This window comes from Stegodyphus dumicola, chromosome 8 (assembly GCF_044657685.1).
Source record: "Stegodyphus dumicola isolate Sdum_Otavi_A_Nest chromosome 8, ASM4465768v1".
Lineage (NCBI taxonomy): Eukaryota > Metazoa > Arthropoda > Arachnida > Araneae > Eresidae > Stegodyphus > Stegodyphus dumicola.
In genome coordinates this window covers 32,931,097-32,957,194 of record NC_140775.1, presented here as the reverse complement: position 1 = coordinate 32,957,194, position 26,098 = coordinate 32,931,097, and the positions used below count along the sequence as shown (strand labels likewise).

Below are 26,098 nucleotides of genomic sequence, written 5' to 3'. Positions count from 1 at the left end.
CGATTAATATTATTGCTATTATCTTGATGGTGAGGATCATTATATGTATTTTTGGATGTTCACTACTTATATTTTCCTCATTCTCATTACATAGATCATAATAGTCTAATGTCACTAAATTCTTCTGATTTTTAGTTTTTCTTAAATGGAATTTATTCCATCTAATTACCCTATTATCTTTTGTTCTAATCCAATATGATCTAGGAGTTGAATGTTTTTTTAAGACTATAGCAGGCTCCCATTTATTTTCCCATCTCAACATTACTTTTTCCCCAGGAATAAATTTAGGTCTTTCCCTTGCATGCTTATCATAATAGATTTTAGCTTGTTTCTGCTTACTCCTCGCCTTTTCTCTATATTGATTTTTTACAGTTGGTTGCAATTCTGTTTGTGTAATCGGTAATTGTGTTCTTAATTTCCTACTTAATAGCATTTGACTGGTGATAAATTTATATTGGTGACAAATATCAGCACTAACCTTTTCATAAGGTAAACTGGGAATTTGAGAAACAAGAAGTTCTTTTGCTGTTTGAGGCGTGAACCTATCACAAATTAGGCATTTAGAAACCATATTTTCTATGTCACTGTTGATTCCTGCCCAAAATAGTACTTGTCGAGCCCTAGCTTGTGATTTTTCAACCCCGCAGTGAGCTTCATGCAATAATGGTAACATACACTTCCTTAATGCAACAGGTACTACAATTCGATTATTAAAAAAAAACTAAATCTTGTTCAACACTTCACTCATTTTTAAATTTAAAATAAGATCCTACCAACATTAACCTTTCATCTTCTAATGTAGCTTTCTGGAATTCACTTTTCTTACTCTCAGACATTTGCAGTTGTTTTGTTAGTGCACGAACAATCTCTGTCATATCCATGTTTTCATTTGTGTGTGTATCAATAAAGGAACGTGACAGTAAATCTGCAATATACATATATTTCCTAGGCAGATATTTAAGTTTTAAGTTATATTTTAAGAGCTTAATTTTTATCCTTTGCAATCTATTTGACAACACATTAGCAATATTTTTGTTCATAATTGAAACTAATGGTTTATGATCAGTAAGCACTTCTACCTCTCTACCATAAGTGCAATAGTGAAATTTATTAACAGCAAATAAAATACTAAGAAATTCTTTCTCAATCTGAGCATAGTTTTTTTTTTTTTTTTTTTTTCTGCATTAAACTCCTAGACGAAAAAGCAATTGGTTGTCCATTCTGCAATAAGCAGCAACCTTACCCATCTTTAGAACTATTCTGCCTGTATAGTGATAGGTTCACTGCTATCAAATATTCCTAACATGGGTACGTTGCAAATTAATTTTTTAATTTCCATGAATGCTTTAGAATGTAGCTGTAACTACTGCCATTCTACTTTGTTTTTCAAAAGTTCCCTTAATATGGCTGTTTTCTCTGAAAAATGTGGTACAAATTTCCTCAAATAATTACACATTCCCAAAACATACTGTAATTCATGCTTATTCTGAGGTTCCTGTAACTCAGTATTGGCTTTAATTTGATCAGGATCACGTCACATGCCTGATACATTAAATAAATGACCTAAATATTTAACCTCACTAACCCTATATTGAAGTTTTTGCTTGTTAAATTTAATATTGAGTTTTTTAGCTCTGTTGGTGACCTCTGCTAAAATTTTATCATGTTCTTGTACGATGTTAGTGACAATGAGGATGTCATCAAAATAGATCAATACTTCTGGTATATTACCAAAATTTTCAAGATTGTGTTTCTGAAAAATTTCAGGTGCACAGGAAATACCCATTGGAAGCCTTAAGAACTTATAGCATCCAAATGGTGTGCTAAAAGTACAAAGGTCACTGCTCTCACTGTCTAACGCCATTTGAAAAAAAACCCATCCTTTAAGTCCAAAACAAAGTAAATTGATTTATTACATAGCTTTGGTAAAATTTCCTCAATTGTTGGAATCAACACATGTTCTCTTTTTATAGTTTTGTTAAGATCTTGAGAATCAAGGCATATTCTTAAGGATCCATTAGCTTTTCCAGTTATTACTAGATTGCTAACCCAGTTCAAAGGTTGATCAACTTTTGCAATAATGCCCTGTCTCTCTAATTTGTTTAATTTTAATTCAAGTTTAGATTTTAAACTAAGTGGTACTCTACGTGGTGGTCTCATTACAAGAGCTGTCTGATCATCTACTATGATTTTACACAATCCATTAAATTTTCCCACACCTTAAAACACTTCTGAATTATTAATAATAAAGTGATCTTTAGATGGAGGTGAAACAGTTGTATACTGATCCAACTTACCTTTATTTGATAATCCAATCTTATTTATAAACTGAATCAAATTAAAATTAACACATGCATCAATTCCTAATAATGGACGTATATGCTTGCTAGAAACAATTAAAAACTATACAGTATGATCCTTACCATCTGAGGAACATTGTAACATTAACGAGCCATCAGGTTTAACATTGGACCCCCCGAATGCTTCTAATACAACATTACACTTGTTTAAAATAAGATTAGAGTTTTTAGCACTCAGTGTTTCATAAATCTTCTCAAGCAAAATATTCACTTCAGACGCTGTGTCCAACTTAAAAGTCACAGGTGTCCCTTCAACAATTATAGTTTTAGTCCACTCTTTTGTAGACGATGTTGAGCACACACTTTTAGTTTTTGTGAACATTTATGGAATTCACAAAGTATTCATCATCAGATTCACTATATAAATCTGCATTATCATGCTGAGAAACATTTTGAATGTGCTTCAGTCTGCACACAGTCGAAAAGTGACTTAGTTTGCCACAATTAAAGCATTTTTTTCCATATGCCAGACATTGTCCATTAATGTGATGTTCGTAGCATTTTTTAAATGAAAACGTCTCAGTATTTGAAGCGTCATCACGCCATCCTCTGCCCTTCCTCACTGCTACGGCTGCATTGGCTCCTCCTGCCTGATGTTGCTTCACTTTTCCTCTTTTTATGCTGTCAACATTGTGTTTTCTTAACGTTTGAGCACGAACTTTGCTCAATTCAGCTGCTTTCCCCAATTCAATTGCTTTTTCCAAACTCGGATTATTTTCTCGCAACATCCTCTCCTTTAAACTGGCATCTGATACTCCAAGGACAATGTGATCATGTATGACAGAGTCACTCTGCACACCAAATTTACAAGATTTTACAAGTTGTTTCACATCTGAATTTTGTGGAGCATTTCCTGGCGCTTTCATATAAATCTGTCTGGAACAGCTGCTTGAATCTGTGTCAGTTTTCGGCCACATTGCCGTCGAAACTTAGGCCTTGCAGTAGGTGACAAAGTTCCATCTTGCTAAGAGGAAAACCAACCAAAGAGATTGCCTGGTAATTAGTTGTAAAGTTGTAACACTACTCCACATGACTACGCCATGTTATATTCATATTAATATCGCTTGATCAATAATTAAGTGACATTACAACAAGTTCACATAGTACATCGTTTATTACAAACCAAAATCAACTGACAATTACTTCACTTCAATTTGACCAGCAACTAGTGTGTTGCCATATATATGTAAAGCTGCTATATGGAAGGATGAATCAGGAATATGGTTGATTGGTGTCATGTCCTTTGAGAAGTCAAACGGATCCATGTGTGGGAATCACAGCTTTTGCCAGTTCTACAGTCTTTTCACTATACAGCTCTTCCTGGAAAGGAAATTCTCCCAATTTTTGCAGAGCTGCAAATATTGCCAGATTGGTGAAGATGGAATGAGGAATATGACTTGAATGATAGGAATTTAATTTCTTTTTATCCTTAACTGATTTAATTCCAGTTACTTATTAAATTTACATTTTTTGTTTGTTTGTATATTTTTAGATTATTGATAAAAATTTCTTAGTATTTTTTAAAATTTTGTTACTTTAATCATCCAAAATCTGGTTTTTATCAAGAGAAAACTTTATAAAACTGATGTGGGTTATTAGCTTAGGAAGTCAACAAGTTTTAGTTGTAATAACATTTCTGAATCGGAGAATTTTCTACTTTTTAACCAAATTTTAAAGTTTAACAGTTTAATAAAATTTTTAGAATGCATTTTTCAGGAAGGATTTTAATTTATGAATATATATAGTATTTCTCAAAAGGGATCAAATGCTAAAATGTTATAATATTATAGCAAAATAGAAATTCATGCTTAATATTTACTACTGAGCATCATTACTGTGAAATAACTGTTGTCAAAGTTCATACTAGATTATGAGGTAGGTAACTGTGTATTATAGATAACATAACAGAACATTTCAACCAATATTGTATCAATCACAAAACTGTATAAGAGTAGTTATCATAGTGTAGCATAAAAACAAAATATGCAAACAATTCTAATTTTTCAGGAAATTGCGTTGTGAAAAACAAAACCCATTCTATATTTAAGGTTCAGTGTAAGGAATTAAATACAATAATTACAAGGCTAAGTAGGTAAAATCAATCTAACGTTTATTAAGGAGTAAATAGTATGTATATAGTCACATTTTAAAATAGTGGCGACTAGTCAACCCTATCTCTGAAGAAACAATAGAAGTTTACATACCTTCTTTACAAATTTAACAGTTCACCTTTCTCGTTTGGGAGGCATCAACAAAATTTTGGGTACTTGATACAACTCAGATGGACACTTTCACGAAGCAGGTAATAACAAATTTTTCGTTGTAGATTACTTCAGGAAAAAAAAAAAAAAAAATGAGAATTAATAATGTGAAATATTTTTGGAGGCCAGGCTCTCCGCCCCACAGCCGCTTCCGTCTGGCAGGACTCCGGTCATCACCAAGATGTTCGCCATTCTGCAATTCAGGTGCTACCACTGCATCCGTCGGGAAAGTACTAATTTCTTAGCCTGCCATGGCAAGCCATCGGCTGGTCCCCTCTCTGCATCTTGGAAGTCATCGAGAAAAGCAAAACTGATTTTCCTTGGCCCCTTCCTTCAATAACGTGTTATTCAAAATGGTTTCCTCGTCTCCCCTGAAAACACTGCGCAGCCACTTTAATAGTTGACGCGCTTTCTGAAAACTTGGCGTAGATGTTGATCAGCAGGAAGCCAAAACCAGCAACCCAACGCTATGAATTTTCACGGGAAGGGGTTTCCCGACTACCAGACCAGCCGTTTCTCGCTATTCCATCATTCAACTTCCAAGGCCACACCAATGTGTCATCAAATCTGCAGACGAAAACAAGGGGGGGAAGAAACTAGCCTCGCTCGAGGGTCCCAGTTGATAATGCAGATCTTCTAACTCAACGGATATTTTCCCCCACCATAAGTATGCTGTAGAACATCTCCATGCTTGCCTGTCGAGAAAAACAGGGTCCTCTTTTTGAGAAACACCATATGGTATATCCATTCAAATTCGCCCCCCACATGTAGTGTATCGTTCGGGAGAAAAAATTTTGGGGTGCAGCAAAACCGCTGATAAGAGTTTCCAAGAAGGAAATCCAAGCCAAGGGCAAGGGGTGAAAAATCTCTGAACCAAATTAATACAAAAATGACTTTGGGAAATTAAAAATGAAACTACTAATTACACAACATTATAATTCATAATAAAAATGTCAGCACTGTAAAAATAGTTTCTTCAGCCACAATTAAAGTATACGCACATATTATCCAAATTGAAATACCAAATACAAAAAAAAAATTTATCCTACCGCCAGTCAGAAAATATGTATTCGTTTAACTTTAAAAGAAAGAGGGATACAAATTAAATTACTTAAGGTTAAGAAAAAAAATTTAACACACCAAAAGTGCAACAGCAAGGCTTAAAAAAAAAAAATTAAAGTTAAAATTAAACAACCTTAAGGTACAAAACAACAAGTTACAAAAACCAAAAATCCTAAACTCAAATTAAAATTAAACAACTTCAACTCAAGAAAACTTTTAAAGGAATCCTAAACAAAAATTAAAGTTTACCAAAAGTTACAATTTAAACTTACAACCAACTTTAAACAACAAAAAAAAAATTAGAACTTCAATTACAAATCAAAACTGAAATGAGCAAAACAACTTAAGCTTAAAAAAAATAAAACGATTAATGCATAACAAATCCTCCCCCGTTCCGAAAAGAATCAATAGTCTCTGACTTTACAAACACTCATATTGCAAGATACAAGCTAAGTAGTGGTGACAGTGACAAAATTTATAGAATTATATGGAAAACTAAACCAGCTCTTAAACTGGGCAGAAATTACAAAGCTTCACTTAAGTGAAAACACAAGTAACAACCCTACCAATTCTAATGAGAATCAGAATCACCCAACACTCACAGCAAAACAAACCACTCTAAAGTAAGCAACTCAAAGTATTAATCAAACAAACGGCGAAACAAGCCGAGCAAAAAAAAAAAACACACACAAGAATTCAACTTGTATACTTTAGTACACAACTAACCTCACCGAACCAAAACGGTGAACCCGACGAAACTACAAAGATCAATGAATCCAATACCAAAGACGAAATATAGTCGTCTTCCAAAATAAAATCAATAAACTACAAAGTAAAACACAAAGTTGCTCCTAAGTTGTTCAACAACTAACCTACCCAAATAGATACAAAAGTAGGCAAAAGTGAAATAACCCAAAGCTCAGCAACACGTAAAAATAAGAAACGACAACCAACAAGTCAATACTATGCCTAAAAGCCCTAAGTTGCCACTTAGAAAGGACAAAACAAATTTTGATAAACCTTAACTTGAAGAAGAAACCAAGTGGTCCAGCCACCAAGATTTCAAAAAAAAAAAAAAAAAAAAAAAAAAAAAAAACGATATTGAGACAAGAAGGTTGACAATCCTGATAAAACGTGAGCTGGATAAGGCCAAGACAACCCTAAAATAACTAACCAATCGCGCAGCATACACAATAACAAAAACACTGGATCCAGTAATCGTACACAAACAAAACTTGTGGTGAAGAAGAAATATCTTCCTAACCCTACCAATATGTACAAAGTGTAAAGCTCAATTACTTCTTTACAAAACCATGAGTGTTTCTAGACCTTAAATTGTAAGGCACTTGTGTAGTAGTGTCACTAAATTGACCGGCAGAACAACGATCTTGATCAGAGATCTCTAAAGTAGGAAATATAATTCTATCTGGCACCTTGGTTAAACGATCAACATGTACTACCTGACGTATATGTGGTTTAGAAACCAACTCTATCCTGAAGTTAACCTTTGATAACTTCTCTACTACTCGATAAGGTCCCTTGTTAAATTTACATAACTTCTTAGCCGTTCCTGGCTGTACCACAGGAGTATATAAATACACTGTATCACCTAACTCTACGTTCTTGTGATAAGCTTTAGACTCTCTCGTATTTTCTTGTTTCTCAGCTGCAGTAGTTAAATTTGTCTTTGCTACTTGAAATGATTTTTGCAGTCTTATGAGCAAATCCTTTGAATACGTCTTAGTATCATCATACGTCTTAAATTTTGACTGTGTCAAAATGTCAACAGGTAATGTTAAATCTCGGCCATACAAAAGAAAAGCCGGACAATCATCCAAAGCCTGATGCTTCCCAGTTCTATGTGCTAAGAAAGCAAATGGTAAATGCCTGTCCCAATCTTCTTGTGATTCAGACACCAAATGACTTAAAGAATTGATGAGTGTACCATTTAACCTTTCCACAACCCCATCTGATTGTGGGTGATAACTTGTAGTGGTGTGTTTACAAATTCCAAGTTTTTTATAAACACCAGTAATAGCTTGTGAAATGAAATTTGTACCTCTGCCTGTAATTATATGCTGTGGCACTCCATGAGAAGCAATAAACATTTCCAATTTTTCAATTATTGTTTCAGACGAGCACTTTTGTAAAGCATAAGCCTCTGGCCATCTAGTGAAATAATCAGTAATAACCAAGATATATTTATGTTCAGAAACTGTCAAAGGCAAAGGACCTACAATATCCATGGCAATATTTTCAGTTGGCCTATTAGCTATTGGAACTCTCATTAAAGAAGCTTTCTGTGAAGGTTTAAAACCACGCTTCTGTATACATGAATGACAAGACTTTATGTAATTTAGAATTTGTTTATGCATGCTCTTCCAAAAGAAAGCTTTCTGAATTATATGAAATGTTCTATGAAAACCAGAATGAGCAGCTACAGGTGAATCATGATTCTGTTGCAAAATTTTTGGAACTAATGTTTGTGGTACAACAATTCTATTTTGTTTTTGCCAATGAGCTTTAGGATTCTTAAATTTACAATACAAGATATCATTTTCAATCGAAAAAATTTGTGAAAAAGGTTTTGGAGTTTTATTGTTTAGTAATTCTTCTTTTATTTGTTTACAATAAGGATCTAGAGCTTGTTGTTCTTTAATGGTGTGTATAAATAAGATCAGGTGTAGTAGAAGTTTGTATTTGTTCAGCTACATTGACAGATCTGGATAAATAATCGGCAGTCGAATTCAATTTTCCTGGTTTATGAATAATTTTATAATCATACTGAGACAACCCCATTATCCACCTGGCAATCCTAGATGTTGGATCTTTTAGTTTTAACGCATGGGAAAGTGAAGCCTGATCACAATAAACAGTAAAACTTTTACCTAAGAGATATTGTCTGAAATGGGCAGTTGCCCAAACTACAGCTAAAACCTCTTTCTCAACTGTGCTATAATTAATTTCAGGACCCTTCAGCTTTCTGCTAGCAAAGCAAATAGGGTGTAAAAATCCATTCTCATCCTCTTGACCTAAAATGGCTCCCAGAGCAAAATTCGAGGCATCTGTACACAAAGCAAAAGGTTTCTTGAAGTCAGGTAAAGCCAAAATAGGCTGTGTTAAAAGTTCAGTCTTTAAAGTATCAAAAGCCTGTTGAGTTTCATCAGTCCAACTAAAAGTTACTTTATCCTTAGTTAATTCAGTTAGTGGCAATGCTTTGTGTGCAAAATTTTGAATAAATCTATGATAAAATCCTACAAGACCTAAAAATCTTCTCACTTCCTTCCTATTGTTAGGCACTTGAAAGCTATTAATAACCTTAAGGTTTTTATCATCAGGCTTAACTTTACCGTCAGAAACTTTAAAGCCTAAATAAGTGATCTCATTTCTCAGAAAATTGCATTTTAATTTGAGATTATGTGCATCAAGTCTATCAAAGACAATTTTTAATTTGTTTAAGTGTTCCTCAAATGTATTAGAAGCTATAACTATGTCGTCGATATAAATACCTATCTGTAAAGGCGAAAGATTTGCCAACACAATTGACATAAGTCTCTGAAAGGAACTAGGAGCATTTCTCAATCCAAATGGAACACCTGTCCAATGATAATGACCAGAAGGTGTAGTGAAACCACTTTTGTAGGTGTCTTCAGGGTGTTTTTCATTTGGAAGAACCCTGAGGTTAAATCCAACGTAGAAAAATAAGTAGCATTCCCTAAACCCTCAATAAGTTCAAACATGTTTGGCAGAGGAAATGAATCTTCAACAGTCTTTTCATTCAATTTTATAAAATCTGTAACCAAGCGATAACTACCGTCTTGCTTCCTAACCAAAATAACCGGTGCAGAATAAGCACTATCACTTTCCTCTATAATTTTTGCCTCTAACAACTCAGCAATTTGTTTATCTAACTCTTCTCTTAAATGATAAGGAACTCTGTAAGGTTTCTGTCTGACAGGAATATTGTCCTATAAATTGATATTATGCAAAATAGTATCACAACCAGTAAGTTCAGTAACTGAAGAAGCAAAAATATGCTTATACTTGTCTAAGAGACTCAAAAGTTCATGTTTCTGTTGTTCTGGTAAATGACTTAAGTCAAACTTACCTCCCCAGGGTTCAAACTGATCACCAGTCTCAAGACTCGTTGAAAATACTGGCTGAATATCAGGTGTACTGGCATTAACAGGAGCCAAAGTGGCTAATTTCATACCTTTGTTGATGTGTATGAAGTCAGGAGAAAATTTGCAACCTTAATGAAAAATTCATTACTATCATGTTTACTATTCACTGAACGTGCTACACAAAATTTAAAGTGCTGATGGTGAGTGAGAGGTTCAATAAGTACAGAAGACTGTGAAAAAGGTAAAAGAGGAGATGAGACTTTGAGAATATTCTCAGAGAAGGAGTAAGTTTATGTTTTGTCACAGAGTAGCAAAACATATCATTAGTAGGGTTAATAGGAGATGAAATACAATTATTAGAAACATCAGCATTTGACGTAGACTTGTGGAGGTGCAAGGGCACTAAAATGTGTTGACCTAGCAAATTAGATGTATTAAAATCAATACACAGTTTGTTTAAACTTTAAAATGTAGTTTCTAACAGTGCAGCATACTGATCAGACTATCAATAATGAGAAATTCAGTTTCAAAGATGTGATCTTGAAATTTAACAGGCAAAGTGGCCTTCTTGTTAACTAACACCTTGTTGCTTGAAATCCCTTTTAAATAAACTTCACAAGGTTGAACTTTTAGTTTCTTTCCAAAACACTGACAGTATTTAGCATTTAACAAGTTAACAGTAGCTCCTGAATCTAAAAGAAATTTGAGTTTATTACCCAAGATCGAGCCATTCACTATTGGAAGAGGTGCTTCACCTAAAGAAACTGAATACACTGAAGGTACCTTCAAAAGGGCTTCCTGGGATGAACTGAAGGTTTTGTTCTCCCTACCCCTAACTAGTTTAAATTCTGGCTAAAAACAGGAGCCTGAGGATTTAACTGAGTCGTGTTGCTTGTATTAGCCTGACCTGGAACTTGTTGTTTGTTATGTGTCACTCTAGCATTACCTTGCTGGCTAGCAATGTTATGTGAAAACTGTCTTGCTCTGGCATTGTTGTTAGGAACCTGAGATAAATTCACCATACAATTTCTAGCTATGTGACCTAACCTATTACATCTGTAACAATGAGGACCTACTTGTCTAAGATTAACTGTAGACTTAGACATCAATGACTGTACTTGCATTTGCAAATTTCCCAACATGTTAGTCAAAGTAACAATGTTCTCTTGCTGTGCCTTGATAGCTGCAGTTAGTTCGTCTTTCGAACTATTAACCTGTGCAGCCTTAACTGTGACACGAGGAGTGGAAACTGCATTAACTTCAACAGTGTGCACGTTGTTAAGCTCATTTGCATGAGACTTAACCCAAACCTCTTCTTCAGCTATAGCTTGTCTTTTAGCAGCTGCATATGTTTTGTGGTTCTGAGGTAACAACAATCGCCTCAAATGTAAATGGAGACCTTCCAGAAAAACTGACAGAAGTAATTCAAGTCTCTGACTCTCCACAGTTGGATCTTCCATCTTATCCAATGGCACAGTTTTACATTAAAAGTGCCTCTAGTCTAGCAGCAAACTGCCTAACTGTCTCTCTAGGCTTCTGAAAAGCCTGAATTAATGCTCTAATATGAGCATTCAAATTGTGCACTGTCGAAAATCTGTCCTTTAAGGCATCCACTACAGCAACCAAGTTGCTCTCATTCTTGAGACAAGGATTACTGCGAATAAATGCAGCCGCCTCACCCTCCAATTTTACTTTAATGGCAGTCAACTTATCAGAATCAGTCCAGCCAACATGTGCTGCAACTAAATTAACTCTGTCAATAAAATCACTAAGCTGTGTAGAACCTTCAGCTCCACTAAAAGTAGGAATAGACACAAAGGGATCAGCCCCAAAAACGGAGATTCTACTCCTACTACAGCCAAAACCAGCAACCCAACGCTATGAATTTTCACAGGAAGGGGTTTCCGGACTACCAGACGAGCCGAGCCGTTTCTCCCTATTCCATCATTCAACTTCCAAGGCCACACCAATGTGTCATCAAATCTGCAGACGAAAACAAGGGGGGGAAGAAACTAGCCTCGCTCGAGGGTCCCAGACGATAATGCAAATCTTCTAACTCGACGGATATTTTCCCCCACCATAAGTATGCTGTAGAACATCTCCATGCTTGCCTGTCCAGAAAAACAGGGTCCTCTTTTCGTGAAACACCATATGGTAATATGCATTCAACTTTGCCCCCCACATGTAGTGTATCGCTTGGGAGAAGGAATTTTGGGGTGCAGCAAAACCTCTGATAAGAGTTTCCAAAAAGGAAATCCAAGCCGAGGGCAAGGGGTGAAAAATCTCTGAACCAAGTTAATACAAAAATGACTTTGGGAAACTAAAAATGAAACTACTAATTACACAACATTATAATTCATAATAAAAAATTCATAATAAAAATGTCAGCACTGTAAAAATTGTTTCTTCAGCCACAATTAAAGTATACACACATATTATCCAAATTGAAATACCAAATAAAAAAAAAAAAAAAAATTTATCCTACCGCCAGTCAGAAAATATGTATTCGTTTTAACTTTAAAAGAATGAGGGATACAAATTAAATTACTTAAGGTTAAGAAAAAAAAAATTAACACACCGAAAGTGCAACAGCAAGGCTTTAAAAAAAATTCAAGTTAAAAATTAAACAACCTTAAGGGTCAAAACAACAAGTTACAAAAACCAAAAATCTTAAGTCCCTAAACTCAAATTAAAATTAAACAACTTCAACTCAAGAAAACTTTTAAAGGAATCCTAACCAAAAATTAAAGTTTACCAAAAGTTACAATTTAAACTTACAACCAACTTTAAAAAAAAAAAATAAAAAAAAAAAAAAAAAATAGAACTTCAATTACAAATCAAAACTGAAATGAGCAAACCAACTTAAGCTTAAAAAAAATAAAACGATTAATACATAACAAAAACATGTGTATTAAGTTGTCTTTTTGTTCAAAGTCTTTATCCCCCACCAAAACATCTGAACTCAAAAATTGGTATCTTTTATTTCAAGTAAGAAATTATGGAATAAAAGTGTTAGGATACTTATTTTTGCTTAAATAAAAATAATAAAATTATTTCTTAAAAGTTTTTCTAATATTTTGTTGGATTACCATAAGCTTTTTAAGACTTGGCATAAATTAATTTTGCATGGATTCATCAAATTTTTAATACTTTTTATTTAAATATTTCTTATTTTGCAATACTTATTGCATCTTCAAAGAAATATTTTATTTACAAATTTTATTGCCCATACCATGCTAAATATGTACGTTAGAGCCAAAATCTGGACACTGAGCAGATGTTATCTTATAACTGGATTGCTTTGAATTTTGCAGGACAGCAGCCTAAATTGCACATTCACAACAGCATGCTTAGATAATTCAACTTGTTAGATCCAATTAATTACAGCGGGTTTACATACACTTTTGAGTCATAATTTCTTTCTCATGTACATTTATTGGTGGTTTGTTTTTTGAAATCTTTCTTTGAATCTCTACATCAAATCTCTCTATACATCAATAAATGTTACATTTTTTCTAGTATTAGAATTCTTATTCTGTGTAGGTTTTGAGAAAAGAAAATCTAAAGATTTCTGTTCATTCACTGATGAAGAATTTTTAATTTGCTACTTTGCCATTATCCAATAGATTTTTTTTCTAGCAGTATTTTGATTAGTAAATACTGCATACAGTTCATAAAGTTCTGCTTCAAATCTGGAATATCCATTCATCGATTATTTTAATTATTGCCTTGTCTCATCAATCGGGAGACATTTCTGGTGTTTTCCTGAAGTCATCCTTTATTTTAAATTCTCTCATTCTTTCAGTAATATTTTGTTCTTTTATCAAACTGTGAAATTTAATTTAACCACTTCAGCAATTTTTAAAATCAGTTTTATGTTTTGTAGTTTGGCTTAAGAATTAATTTACAAATTTCTAATAACGTATGCTTTCTTGGAGAAACTATGCAGATAAAATATTGAAATGATGCAAATTTTTACTTTTCAAAAACTTTATTGAAGGAACCAGAATGATTTTTCAGATATTGCTTGTTTTATTATTATTATGCCATTAACATATTATGTTTATTACAGACGATTTTGTTTGCAATTTTAACAATATCGGAGGAACTCTCCTGATTTTTCTATTATAAAGAGAAGATATTAAATTTTAAGCTGAGAAAAAAATTATTGGTTGTCAAAAGACTAGATAGATGCATGATTCAAAGAAATTTATTTATATTCTCATGTATTAAAAGATTTTGACTTTTTACGAAAGGGTTTGGCTGACAGCATGAGATCATTCTTATGTGTTACTGTATGTTACTACTGTATATATAATTATACCATTACATTGTGTAAAATTGATATTTTGTATATGTCAGACTGGCTTAGTGGCATATTATTATTTTTTTAGATTCTCGTTTAAAACAAGCTTTCGAAACTGTTTTTAAGAAGACATTAACTGTAGATCCATTTGACAAAGTAAGTTTTTTTTTTTTTTTTTTAAATTTTTTTTAATTTTTGAATATGTAATGCAAAATGTTGGTTCTTAGAAAATTAGTTCTCTTAATAAAAAAAAAGGTATAATATCTTATATCTGATGTTTATTTGTTTATAATCTTTTCAAGAAACTTTTGCTTTTGCATAATTAACTAATAAACTATTATGAAGTTTTACTTATATGTAGATAGTGGGACGTCGCAAATATACCAGTAGTAAGGAAGGTTGCATAATTAACTAATGCATCAATGCATCAATGCATCAATTTCTTTATTCACAACACAAGTACCACATTCAGTTAATACATTTAGAAAACTTTAATAGATATTTGAGTTGGTGACATGATCGGAGACGTTAAACAAGATGGCGTTCGTCATCACTGGACGAATAAAAAATCTCCACACCTTTGCTCACTGGCGGAGCTTCCCAACTCTCTCTGCGAAGCATTTCAAAACTACTTCTGTTATACTTGCGCAGGCGCACTATTCTGTAACGTCGTTGCCATCCAGAGTTCATAATAGATTGATAGATATAAATGTACTATGGTTGTTAATATTCTTTTTGTTCAAATATTGTCTGTGTGTTTTTGAGGGAATTTTTATTTGTAAATTTTAATTAATAATTTGGAGTTGAAAAATAATCACTTATAAATGTATTGATAATTTTGCTTTATGAATTGTCACTGTCAACTAATATTTGTATGTCTCTTCTTTTCCTAGTTTGAATCTAGTGTTCCTAGCACTCCGACTATTAGGAGATCTCAACAAGTAAGTGATATATGTATTTATGACTTGGTTAGTGTCAGTTTATTTGCTTATTGTTTATTGTAAGCAAATATGCTCATATAGTTGTTGTTATCATATAAACAATTATTTAATTTATTTTACAGCCTAAAATATTGGTGGATATGTCTCCAGAAGAAGTAAGACAGTTCATCATTAATTTTCAATACATAGGTGTAATTTATATTCCTGTATGTAATTTTAATTGTTGTATTTTTTATATAGCAATTGGCATGGGAAGAAGATCAGTTGAATCAGTTGGTAGATTTTAGTAAATGCCATGTTGATCCTGCTCCTTTCCAGCTTGTAGAGAGGACAACACTAATAAAAGTACATGTCTATAAAATGTTTGCATTTTTCTAAAACTTTATCTTTGACTAATTATAGTGTTTTAATAATTTTTTAATATTTCATTTTCATAGGGCTCTCAAACTTTTAATTTGTTTCAGAACTTTTGGGTATAGAATAAATTAAAATTTATTCTTGTGCTCTTGGGTTTGTTAAGTGTTTCCATGATTGTTTATTAGACAGCAGAGAGTAAATAAAGCTTTGATTGCTAAATTTAGGGCCTTCAGAATTATTTACAAATCCCTAATTCCATAGCTGATGTTTGAGATAAGATTTTTTGTAGTCTCAGCTGATATTCTAAAAATATCCTTTTTAAAATTTGGATTGTTTATGCTTTTAATTTGGAGTTACTAGAAAGTCTGACTTCCTTTTCAGCTGGTGGAAAAATGGTATACAGTTCAAAGTTGACCTTAAAGGGTATGTTAGATAATGGTAAATGAAAGCTGAGATGAAAAAGAGCAAAAGATATCAGATTTAAAATCCTGTTTAAATAATTAGAAGTGCTCTGTAGAAGTAAAAAAATCATAAGTATTCAAAAAAGTATTGAGTGAAGTCAAAGTATAAATCAACAAAAGTATTTAAATAAATAAGAAATAGATAGGATAAAAATTACTGTGTGTACTTTTTAGAATTTAGTAAACAAAATTTGCTGCTGTTGAACATAAAATATTTAAAATTGTTTTCTGGGGAACTGACTTTCTGAGAAATGTGCGACTTTAAAAATAAGATGTATGACTTGTGCTGGAACTTATAACCAGTGCAGTTTCTTGTGGAGGTCCTGCAAATGATTACGGTAAACATGCAAAAATAATTCAGTTTGTTTTTTTTTTATTTAGTTAAGGATTTAGTTTAATATTGATACTTGTTAATATGAGTTTAGTGTGATCCAGTAGCTTTCATTTCATATTTAAACATTACCATTGCCTAACTTGCTATCATATTTAAACATTACCATTGAATAACTTGCTATACTTTGATATTCTGAAAAAATTCTATCATTACTTGATATCTTGTTTGATAAGTTAGAAGAAAATTATGTACTTTTTTAAATAAGCTCAGATAGCTTGTTTTATGTGCACAGAAAACCCATACTATTACGCAAAGTCACTTGTCGGGTTTTCTGGGATGCTTAGCAATATGCTGGGTTTCTGGAATAAAAATTAATTTATTAATTTTTGTATTAGTGTTAATGCATTTATATGACTTATTAAATCAGTTTTAGCATCAATGCATTTATATGCCTTGTTAAATCAAACTGAGCATTTAAAATGTGGAAGGTTACTAATAATTGATTTTAATTATTATGCAGTATTCTTTTACAAATCATAGTAAAATATCTTTTCTCTGATATAAAAATAGATTGATAATTTTCAATAAAAAAAGGTCTCTCCGTCCCAAATATTTATCCATATTAAAAAGTATTGAGTGTCATTGTTTTATGTGAAGTAATTGTTTTATAATTTAATAATACCATGCTGCACTTGCTTCAGTTATTTAAATTCTTTTCAAACGTATAGTTTTTGTTAATTATATAATTTTCTTTTCTAGGTCCATTCTCTCTTTTCCATGTTGGGTTTAAATTATGCTTATGTGACAGCTATTGGAAGGTTAGTTGGAGTTGTCGCTTTGAAAGAGGTAACAAAGTTTTTAACTTTTTAATATTCTTGTAATTTTAATTATAAATGTCAGAATTCTTTTATATTTTTTTAATTTTACATCCTATAAAAAGACACGAATGGCTAATTTAAAAAATCTTCATACTTTTTTTTTTTTTTTTTTTTGTGCTTTGTTTTATGGGGATATTATCCTGTTTTAAAATTTTCTTACTTGACAACATTATAAATTTTTATTTCAAACTTTTTTTTTGTGTGTAGGATGTAAACAGCTATGATATATGTGTATATGTGGCAGAGTGAGCATAATTAAATATTTTCGAAATTATGCTTTTAAAACTAATTATTTTAAACAGATATGTAAACCTTAAGCTTTGAAAATAGAGAGTTTTGAGTAATGCATTATTATAGCTGAAAATGACTATCATAGTTCCAAGCAAGTATAACATATGATATATAGACATGTTTAATAACACTGTGAAATTGAAGATAATAATACATTAACATTATATAAATGTTTTTCCATCTTGATAAGAAAAGGAAATGTATGTATAGGGGATTTTATGATGATAAAATATTCCATATGTTTTGAACAATATTATAAATTGAAAACATCACAGTTGTTTTGGAATATATATATATATATGTTTAGTAAAAATTAGGACTATCTAGAAAGCTCAGGAAAAGTCTTATTCTGGATATGCAAAAATCGTGGATAATTGAGTGTATAGAAAATGCAATTCATGTAAGAAGAACCAAATGAATGCGAAAATAAATTACCAGTGTAAAATTATAAAAAGAGTAATTTTATTTGTTATCAACTTGAATATTAATCGCCTGCATTTAAATTATGTGAGAATTTTGAAGAAAAAGAGCATTCAGCTCTTTTTCTTCAGAATTCTCACATATTTGTTTGCAAATATGTGAGACATTACATTAAAACATATTTGTTTGCAAAATTAATTGGTGGAGATCTCATCAAACTTGCTCCAATCATTTTGACAGAAGTCTAAAAGAACAGGTCACTCTTTATTTATAATCAACATATACACAACATATTTTATATATATAGACATAACATATAAAAAATTTAAATCACTTTTCATAATTTTGCAGATTGCACAGCCAGTGTTTATACATTTTCACATAAGTTCCACTTTTCTTGATGCCAGGATCCTGTAAATTTGAAAATACTCTACTGTATGCTCTTCTGTTGAAGACAAGTCTCAAATTTTAATCTTTTTTTTCTCCAAGATGTGATTGAAAAAACAGATAAACAGCAATTAACATGTAGTGTTTTGTAGTTTATGTACAGTTTTTTACGAAAATTAAACTAACATATCTAGAACTCACCAGGTTTCATAAGCCAAAGCATAGTGCCACTCTTATCAGCTATTGGCACTAAATTGCATTGTTTATTCAAATCATAATGCTGTTCAGGCTTTATATTGGTGTCAGAAATCTCTATTTTGCTTAACTTTAAAAAAATATTCCAGTTACTTGGGTTTTCTGATTAAGTTGAAAGCTAGATAGCAGGGCTTTTACTGTCTAGAATCTATTTAAATTATGTAAGAAAATTTCAACTGTAGATTGCAGATAATTATAAACTTTGAATTGATAAACTTAATATGTATAAACTCTGAAAACTTAGTATGATTATAATAATATTTAACTTATGATAAACTTAGTACATATAAACTCTGAAATGCTTAAAAAGAACTTAAACATTTCAGAGTTTATAGAGCTACTTATTAAATTCAATTTTATGAACTATCAAAATTACTGTATGATTTATGTACACATTATTTCTTTTTCAGCTTCGGAAAGCAATTGAAAACATCAGCAGTGGACTCTTTGTACAGAGCTCAAATCACTTCAATCAAAATGAGAAGTCTGAACCACCTTCAGAAACACAGTCAGAGTGTGAGGATAATGCAGATATAGGGAAAGTGTCTGTTATGAGGCAAAGAAATCAGGATGATGGCTCAAATGTTTGATTGTTCCTATTATTTTTTTATATCCAAAAGTGATAATTTTAGCTATATGCTATCTATTTTACACCCAGTATTGGCCTTATTTATATAGAATTTTCTTTTTTAATAGAATCTCATAGTTAAAATTCAGGTGTGTAACCGGGATTTTTACTTTTAAAAAGCTGTATTTATTCTTTTAAAAACATGTACATTATTGTTCACTGCATAATTTGTTTAATACTTTATTAATTAAATAATTGTCAGAATTTCATGACAAATTTCACAAAATGATAATTTTAAAAGTTTGATATCTGTTTTATTCTAAATTTGATGTTCATTTGTATAAAATTATTAAAAAATTAAGTGCTGAATGCAAAAGTAAGTAAAGAAATAGATATGCTTTTTTAATAATTGCAGATTGATAGGAATTTTATGACAAGTTTTACAATACATGTTCCTAAGTTGTGTCAACAGAGCATTCTTCTTTAAAACAAAAAAAAACAAACAAAAAAAAAAAAAAAAAAATGCTGGCTTATATTTGATTAATTTTAAGAGAAATTTTTCATTCTCTTTTGAACTAAATTAGCGTAGTCTATTAAATAACAGGTAGTTTATTTTTATTAAGGGAAGTAAAAATTATCATTTTAATCAGTTTTTGGTATAGTTCCTTTTTTATCTCTAAGTCCATAATTATCACAAACAACAAGTTTAATATTGAAAATAAGCTAATATATGTATATCATACCATTAAAAACAAATATAGTGATTCAGATTAATTACTTTACATGTGAAGTTCATTTTTATAATAAATATATTAATTTCTAAACTATGACTAATTATTAGAATTAGAAAAGAAAAGAAACTGTAAACGGAAATGTATTTTTAATGTTAAATTTATCATTAGTTATTATTATCTTTTTTATTTATTTAAGATATAATAATACATTTGTGCCCCTATATCCATATATCTACAGTTTACAGTGGTGTGTAAAAAAAGTACATTTAATTTATAAAATACTGTACAGTGATAAATGAGCTTTTGCAGAGTAAAATACAGTAACAGTAACTGAAACATATTTACTGTATCCCCACTATAATCAGCACCATGTGCACTTGCATGCTGATTCTGGAATAATGAGATCAAATGTAGAATGAAAATGGTCATTGCAGAAACCTTATGTGTGTTCTCAGGTTTTTTCTCAAAGTCGTGCTCAGGTTACTTCTCATATCTTGCTCGATGAGTCTAAATATATGAGCAGTGAGTTGTAGCTGTTAATGGTCTGAGAGTATCCAAGTAATTTTTCTTGCTTCTCTTTTAAATTCATTTTCATATAATATTCTTCTTATTCCTACACGTGGCATGTTATACCGTATTATATTTTTCATAGTTTTGCTGAGAAAAGAATTTTAATTTTTACCATTCCTTAAAATAATACATATAGAAACTGCATTTTTTTTCTTTCCTTACTTATCATTAATAGATTAGACTAAAATATCAGAATCCTTTGCTTTCTTGCATGCAAAGAAGAGAGAAAATATTATAGTGTGAAATATATTTTGCATTGATTTTATTTAAGAGTATTGTAGTATTGTATACAGCATGGGTGGCTAAATACTTTTAACAATGAGCCAAAAAGGTATTTTTAGTGCATCATGTGGGCAAGGCAGAGGCGATCTTTTGTGGTGCCTTTCTTGGGAAAGGCAGGATATGGTTGGGGGTGAAGAGAAAATATTCCTCCCAGGGTAGAAATTATTTTAAAAAACTATGATTACAATTTTGAAAAATTACAGATATGCCCAAAATGGTATATATTTTTACTGATCATCAAATGATTGACATCTGTACTCTTTCATTTTCAAATAAAAACTTAGAAGTGAAATGTCCCCTTTTCTGATCAGTCTTTTTATTTAAAAAATATTCGTACTTCATTGTTTAATTTCTAAATTAAAGCTTCTAGAAATGATAGGACTATATAGTCTTCAATAGAATGCACATGCTTTCTAACATATCTAATGATCTCAGCTAAGGTTGATCGCTAGTGTAGTCATACATATATTTTATGTATTTATTTTACATATACACTATAACAATGCATGAGCAGTCATGCTGCTGATTTCGGTAATTTGCATACATAATTGGATGTAAAAGAGATGAAATATCATTACACAGCTTTTCATAATGAGCCAGATTAAACAATTAAAGCTGCATTTGGCCTGCGGGATTGCGTTTGCCCAGCTTTGATATATGGCAGTGGTAGCTGTAGCCACATGTGGCTTTCACATGCGAGAGGTGCTGCTGTTATGCAAATAAAATATATTATAAAATATGTTTAACTAAACAAAGTAAGGCAAACTGTAATTGAATGATTGTTTAGAATCAGATATTTTTTTTTTTTTACTTGAAACATATGGCTCTTACTGATATGAAATTTGGCCACCCCTGGTATACAGTATACTTCAAAATAACATTATTTAATGTTGATAATATATAATAATGCATATTTTATCAAATAAACTTGACTTTTATATATCATTCACTATTATCACTATTTGATATATTCAGAATAAGTCTTGGAATAATTGTTTGTGAATATAAGGCCACTATTATTCTCATTTAAAAAAAAAACTGTTTGCAACACTGCTTTTAATTATAAATATTTCTTTCATAACTATGGAAAAAAATTCAAAGCCAGGATATCTTTCTTTTTGTTTACAAAAAGGAAAAAAAGGGGGGAGATTAAATTCCAATCTAAATTCACTTTTCTTTAATATTTCTTATTTTTTGTGTAGACTTTTTGAGTGGGATACATAGCTTAAAATGCATTGCAAACTTCTGTGAACATTTAAGTTTAACCTATATTCTAATACAGTACAAAGTCCGTAATCCAGATGTCCATTATCTGGAATGATCTATAATCCGGACCTCAAAGCCACAAACTTTTGCATGCACGTAAAGTATTTATGGATGCGCTTTTAATGCATGTGTCCACTATGCATGCGCATAAAGCATTTACCCATGCACACTTCCGATAGTGAAGAAAGTGACAGAGAGGTTATTGAAAACGAAAAAATTTCAATTGACAAGTTAGTCGGTATTCTCGACACAGAACTTGAACAGTGGAACTTTGTAACTGAACAAGAAATTATGTCTGTTTATAGAATTAAAGAGAAAGTATTAGCACAAAAAAACGAAGCAACTTAAACAACTTGCATTGAAAGAAACGTTTAATAAAGTAAACAAATAAATATTAAGCTTTTTTTTTGTAAATTTTGATACCCTTTAGATCAGAATTGCTCTTTATTTCATAAATTACGGTTTCATATTTTTAATTGTATAATTTCTGCATGCTATCTTACCAGATTTAAATTGATGATCTAGAATCTGGAAAAACCCCTAATCCGGAATCACTGAAGTTCCGACGAGTCCGGATTATGGACTTTGTACTGTATATACCTGTAATATGTGAGGTCCAAGACATTAAATATTCCACTGCTAGGGATCTAAATTGATAAAATATTTTTTTACAATATTTTAATACAAATACAACTTTTTATAACTTGAATTTTAATAATTCCATGTATAATGTGTAATTAAATAAACCAATCAGAATGATCTATACGTAGATACTAAAGGCTGACTTTTTGCATCAGTTTATAGCTGATGCTCTCGAAATTTCATGTCATATTTAATTTGGTGTTATCCTTACATGCCCTGTAAATTTATTGCACTTTATTTACCTATTTATGCATTTATATTTTTCCCTTTTTTGTATGCAATTCTTGTGCTTGAATTCTCAGCAAATCTGTCTTTTTAAGCAGGGTTCTCCTCTTTATTAATTGAATTTTTCCATTGTTGTAGATTTATATATGGTTTAAATCCATAATTAAGTATTATACGAGTAGTTTTCTAAATGTTTATATTAAAGATATTGCTGATAAAACTCATTGTTGGATGAAATTTATAGAATATTATTTATTTATTTATTTAATCTATGCACAAATGTATATCATATCATTGTTATCAAGGATTCCTTGGTAGAACACTTCGAAAAATTTCTAATTATTTATAAAATCATTGCTATATCTTATCAAAAAGTATTATTCTGTAAACTCTTCATTTGAGTATTGACCTTCAGTCACTGTGTTTGAGCGTTTATTTAGAATTTCATTTCTTAAAAGTTAAATTATTGCTTTTACTGTAAAAAATTTTTAAAGTTGCAATTTTACACTTAGGTATTCATATCTATCTATTGTACTGTATACCAAAGGGTTGCATTCATTGTTATCCATATAATGAAAGATCTAATTTTTTATACATGTATATTTGCTCCGTGTTATATGTGCCTTTAAAGACAAATTCTGTGTCCGCATTTATATACATGTAGACATTTAACTTCTATTACTTCCAAATATTTTATTGTGAGTTGCAAAAGAACGGGGTAGTTCATCCCCCATAATAGAAGAAAGCATAGGTATTATTTGTATGCTCATAAAAAAATGTGATCAAAGTATATATAATTCTTCTCTCAGATCTTAAATGAAATTATATTCAGGGGTTAGCAACATAAATAAAATATTTTATTTTAGGATTTTTTAAGTAATATTATGATACTATATTTTGTAGTTTAGAGCTGAAATTTATGCATAAGAAAGTTTATAGGCATAGATAAGATGTTTGAGAAAGCTGTCTATAAATCTTTTAACTGCTAATCATAAATATATATTTGCTGTCACAAAAGTTCTTTCAAATTAAGTAAAGAATTTTAAAATGGAGCAATTTCAATGATGTGAATGGAAAGATTCTTTAAAAGTATAATTTAATTTTTTATACAGTTTCCTTTGAGCAGAAATTCCAATTAGTAAAGTATTTTTGCTTTAACAGTTTCATATCTTTGTGTGCATGATGTGCATAGGTATATATGAATCGGATTCAAAGCAGTTGACAGTAAATTTTAAAAACAAATGTTTTTTTATGCATAAGAAGTAATTTTTGCTATGTAACTGCTTTCAGAATGTATCCTTAGATGCTTTGCAAATTAATGTCTAAATGAGCACAAAAAAATATGCAAGTTATATTCATTCCTAATCTCTAGAAATTTTCTGCATAAAAGTATATTTTTATATTTATTTATAATAATACATTGATTATTAATTTTTGTACTCAAGAGAAATTCTGATCTGTTCCGTAATTTAACTTTTAACTGTATGTTTTGTAATTTTATAACTTTTAATTGTATGTTTTGTAACTATGTAATTTAACTTTTAGCTGTAAAAGATAATTTTTTTTTTTTTTTTTACAGAACTCTTCCACTTACAATATTAAAACTATTTTCATAAAATTCTTTACCTTTCTTTAAGAAACTTTGAACTAGAAGTGTATGTTCGGGACCAATCCTTTATCTCAGGCATACACTAAGCTGTGCTAAGAGTGAGTTGAATAAGGCTTTATATTAAAAAAAAGTGCAAAATTAAGCTATAATAAATTACATATTAATGTAATACAGATGTTTTGCTTGTTGAAATTTATGGATTGCCACAGATGTTGAACTCTGATTGCAGAGTTATTTCTGTAATTAAGACATTCTGTGTTCTGCATTCTGTTTGAAAAAGGTATATTCATATTAATTGGTAACAAGTGAATTTTTTTTAATCATTTGGACAAATAACTTCTCTTAGAAAATGATAGTGACAAGGTTGCATTTATTTTGCTGAGGGCCTTATTTTTACAATGTTTATTATGCATATAATTTTTTGCACCCTAGAGATGACTGCAGCACATTGAATGCAACTGAGTTGCCTATGAAGTGCAAAGAATTAAAACATATACAAAATGGACATATGTTTACTAATGTATTAATGTTAATGCCAAATTGTAATTTACATAAAGTTGTTGGATGCAAATTTATATACGTGTCTCTGAAAAATAATGTGATTTAGGTAATTTTTTATTGTATTACTCTCCCAGTTTTTAGGGAAAGGAAATTGATTTTATTTGAATAATTGGACTGTATAAAAACCTTTTTCTCACTGATAGCTTTGTCTGAAAATCATGATTAAAAATTTGTTTCATATAGTACTATGTGATCAAAATTACTACAGTCTGAAAATATTTTACTCTTCCCCGCCCCCTTTAATTGGAACTATAATCTTACAGTTAATTATTCAAGACGTATTTAACTGTACAATTCATAAGAAAACTTTTTTGTAATAAAGTACATGCGTGATATGCCTTTTATGTATTTATTAAGTAATGCTAAACTCTCCTTCTCTAAACTAATTTACTGGTAAAATGGGCTATTGATTATACATGTGTTTGTATTTTATAATTTAAAGTGTTGTGATTGCTAACTCCTGATATATATTTCATGCTGGAATCTGTAAAAATATTTGTGTTCGTGAAAGCAATCATTCCAATTTTCAGATGTATATTAATACAATGCTTTTAAAGTATTAATTAAAATTTGTATTCATATTGTGATACAAGGATGGATGTTAGTAAGTCTGTGATCTATTTTGAATGTAAAATGTTGTAAATAAATTGTTTTTTTTATTATTTCCTCTGCGTTATATTTCAAGGCAAATCTACTATTTAAAAAAAAAAAACCTTTCATCTGCTTCTTGAATTGTGATGGAATTAATATTCTGATAAACCAGTGTAAGCTGAAAATATTGTTAAGTTAAAAATTTATCTAATAAATCCAACATATTGAGTAAATTTAACCCTCAGATCACACGTACAAAATTCATGAATGTGACACAAAAAATTCATACCTTTTTCTTCCTATGGAACTGATTCAGTTGAAATCCCCGTTTCTGTCAAGACGTTGAGAATGTTGCTCACATATAATCAGGGTAAAAAATAATCCAAGATGCAAGAGGAAAAAAAATAATTTATCAACGATATCTGGGCCCATCTCAAAGCTTTTAAACTAAAACTTAATATGTTTGCTGGGTCAGAACGACTTGTCTCATTTCCCGAGGTTAAGTTCAATAACCTCAGTAAATGAAGAGAAGCTTAAGGATTATGAAGATGGCTTGAAGAAACTGTATTTTGAGTTCGAACGCAGATTTCAGTGCCATTCAAACAGACTTGGA

General features: G+C 30.8%; 1 protein-coding gene across 3 annotated transcripts in view; it reads left to right on the top strand.

Annotated features, from left to right (window-relative positions):
- LOC118202302 (chloride channel protein 2-like) overlaps positions 1-25,556 on the top strand; it is a 93,418-nt gene extending 67,862 nt beyond the window's left edge. For 2 of the 3 annotated variants that reach the window (XM_035374464.2, XM_035374463.2), the window contains exons 20-25: positions 14,202-14,269; positions 15,007-15,054; positions 15,177-15,209; positions 15,295-15,399; positions 16,966-17,052; positions 18,848-25,556. In XM_035374464.2, coding sequence (XP_035230355.1) covers positions 14,202-14,269; positions 15,007-15,054; positions 15,177-15,209; positions 15,295-15,399; positions 16,966-17,052; positions 18,848-19,027 — 521 coding nt within the window. In that variant the 3' untranslated portion in view covers positions 19,028-25,556. Of the gene's footprint in view, positions 1-14,201; positions 14,270-15,006; positions 15,055-15,176; positions 15,210-15,294; positions 15,400-16,965; positions 17,053-18,847 lie in introns of those variants that run through there. The other variant, XR_015042532.1, reaches the window with a different exon arrangement.
- The last annotated feature ends 542 nt before the right edge of the window (positions 25,557-26,098 follow it).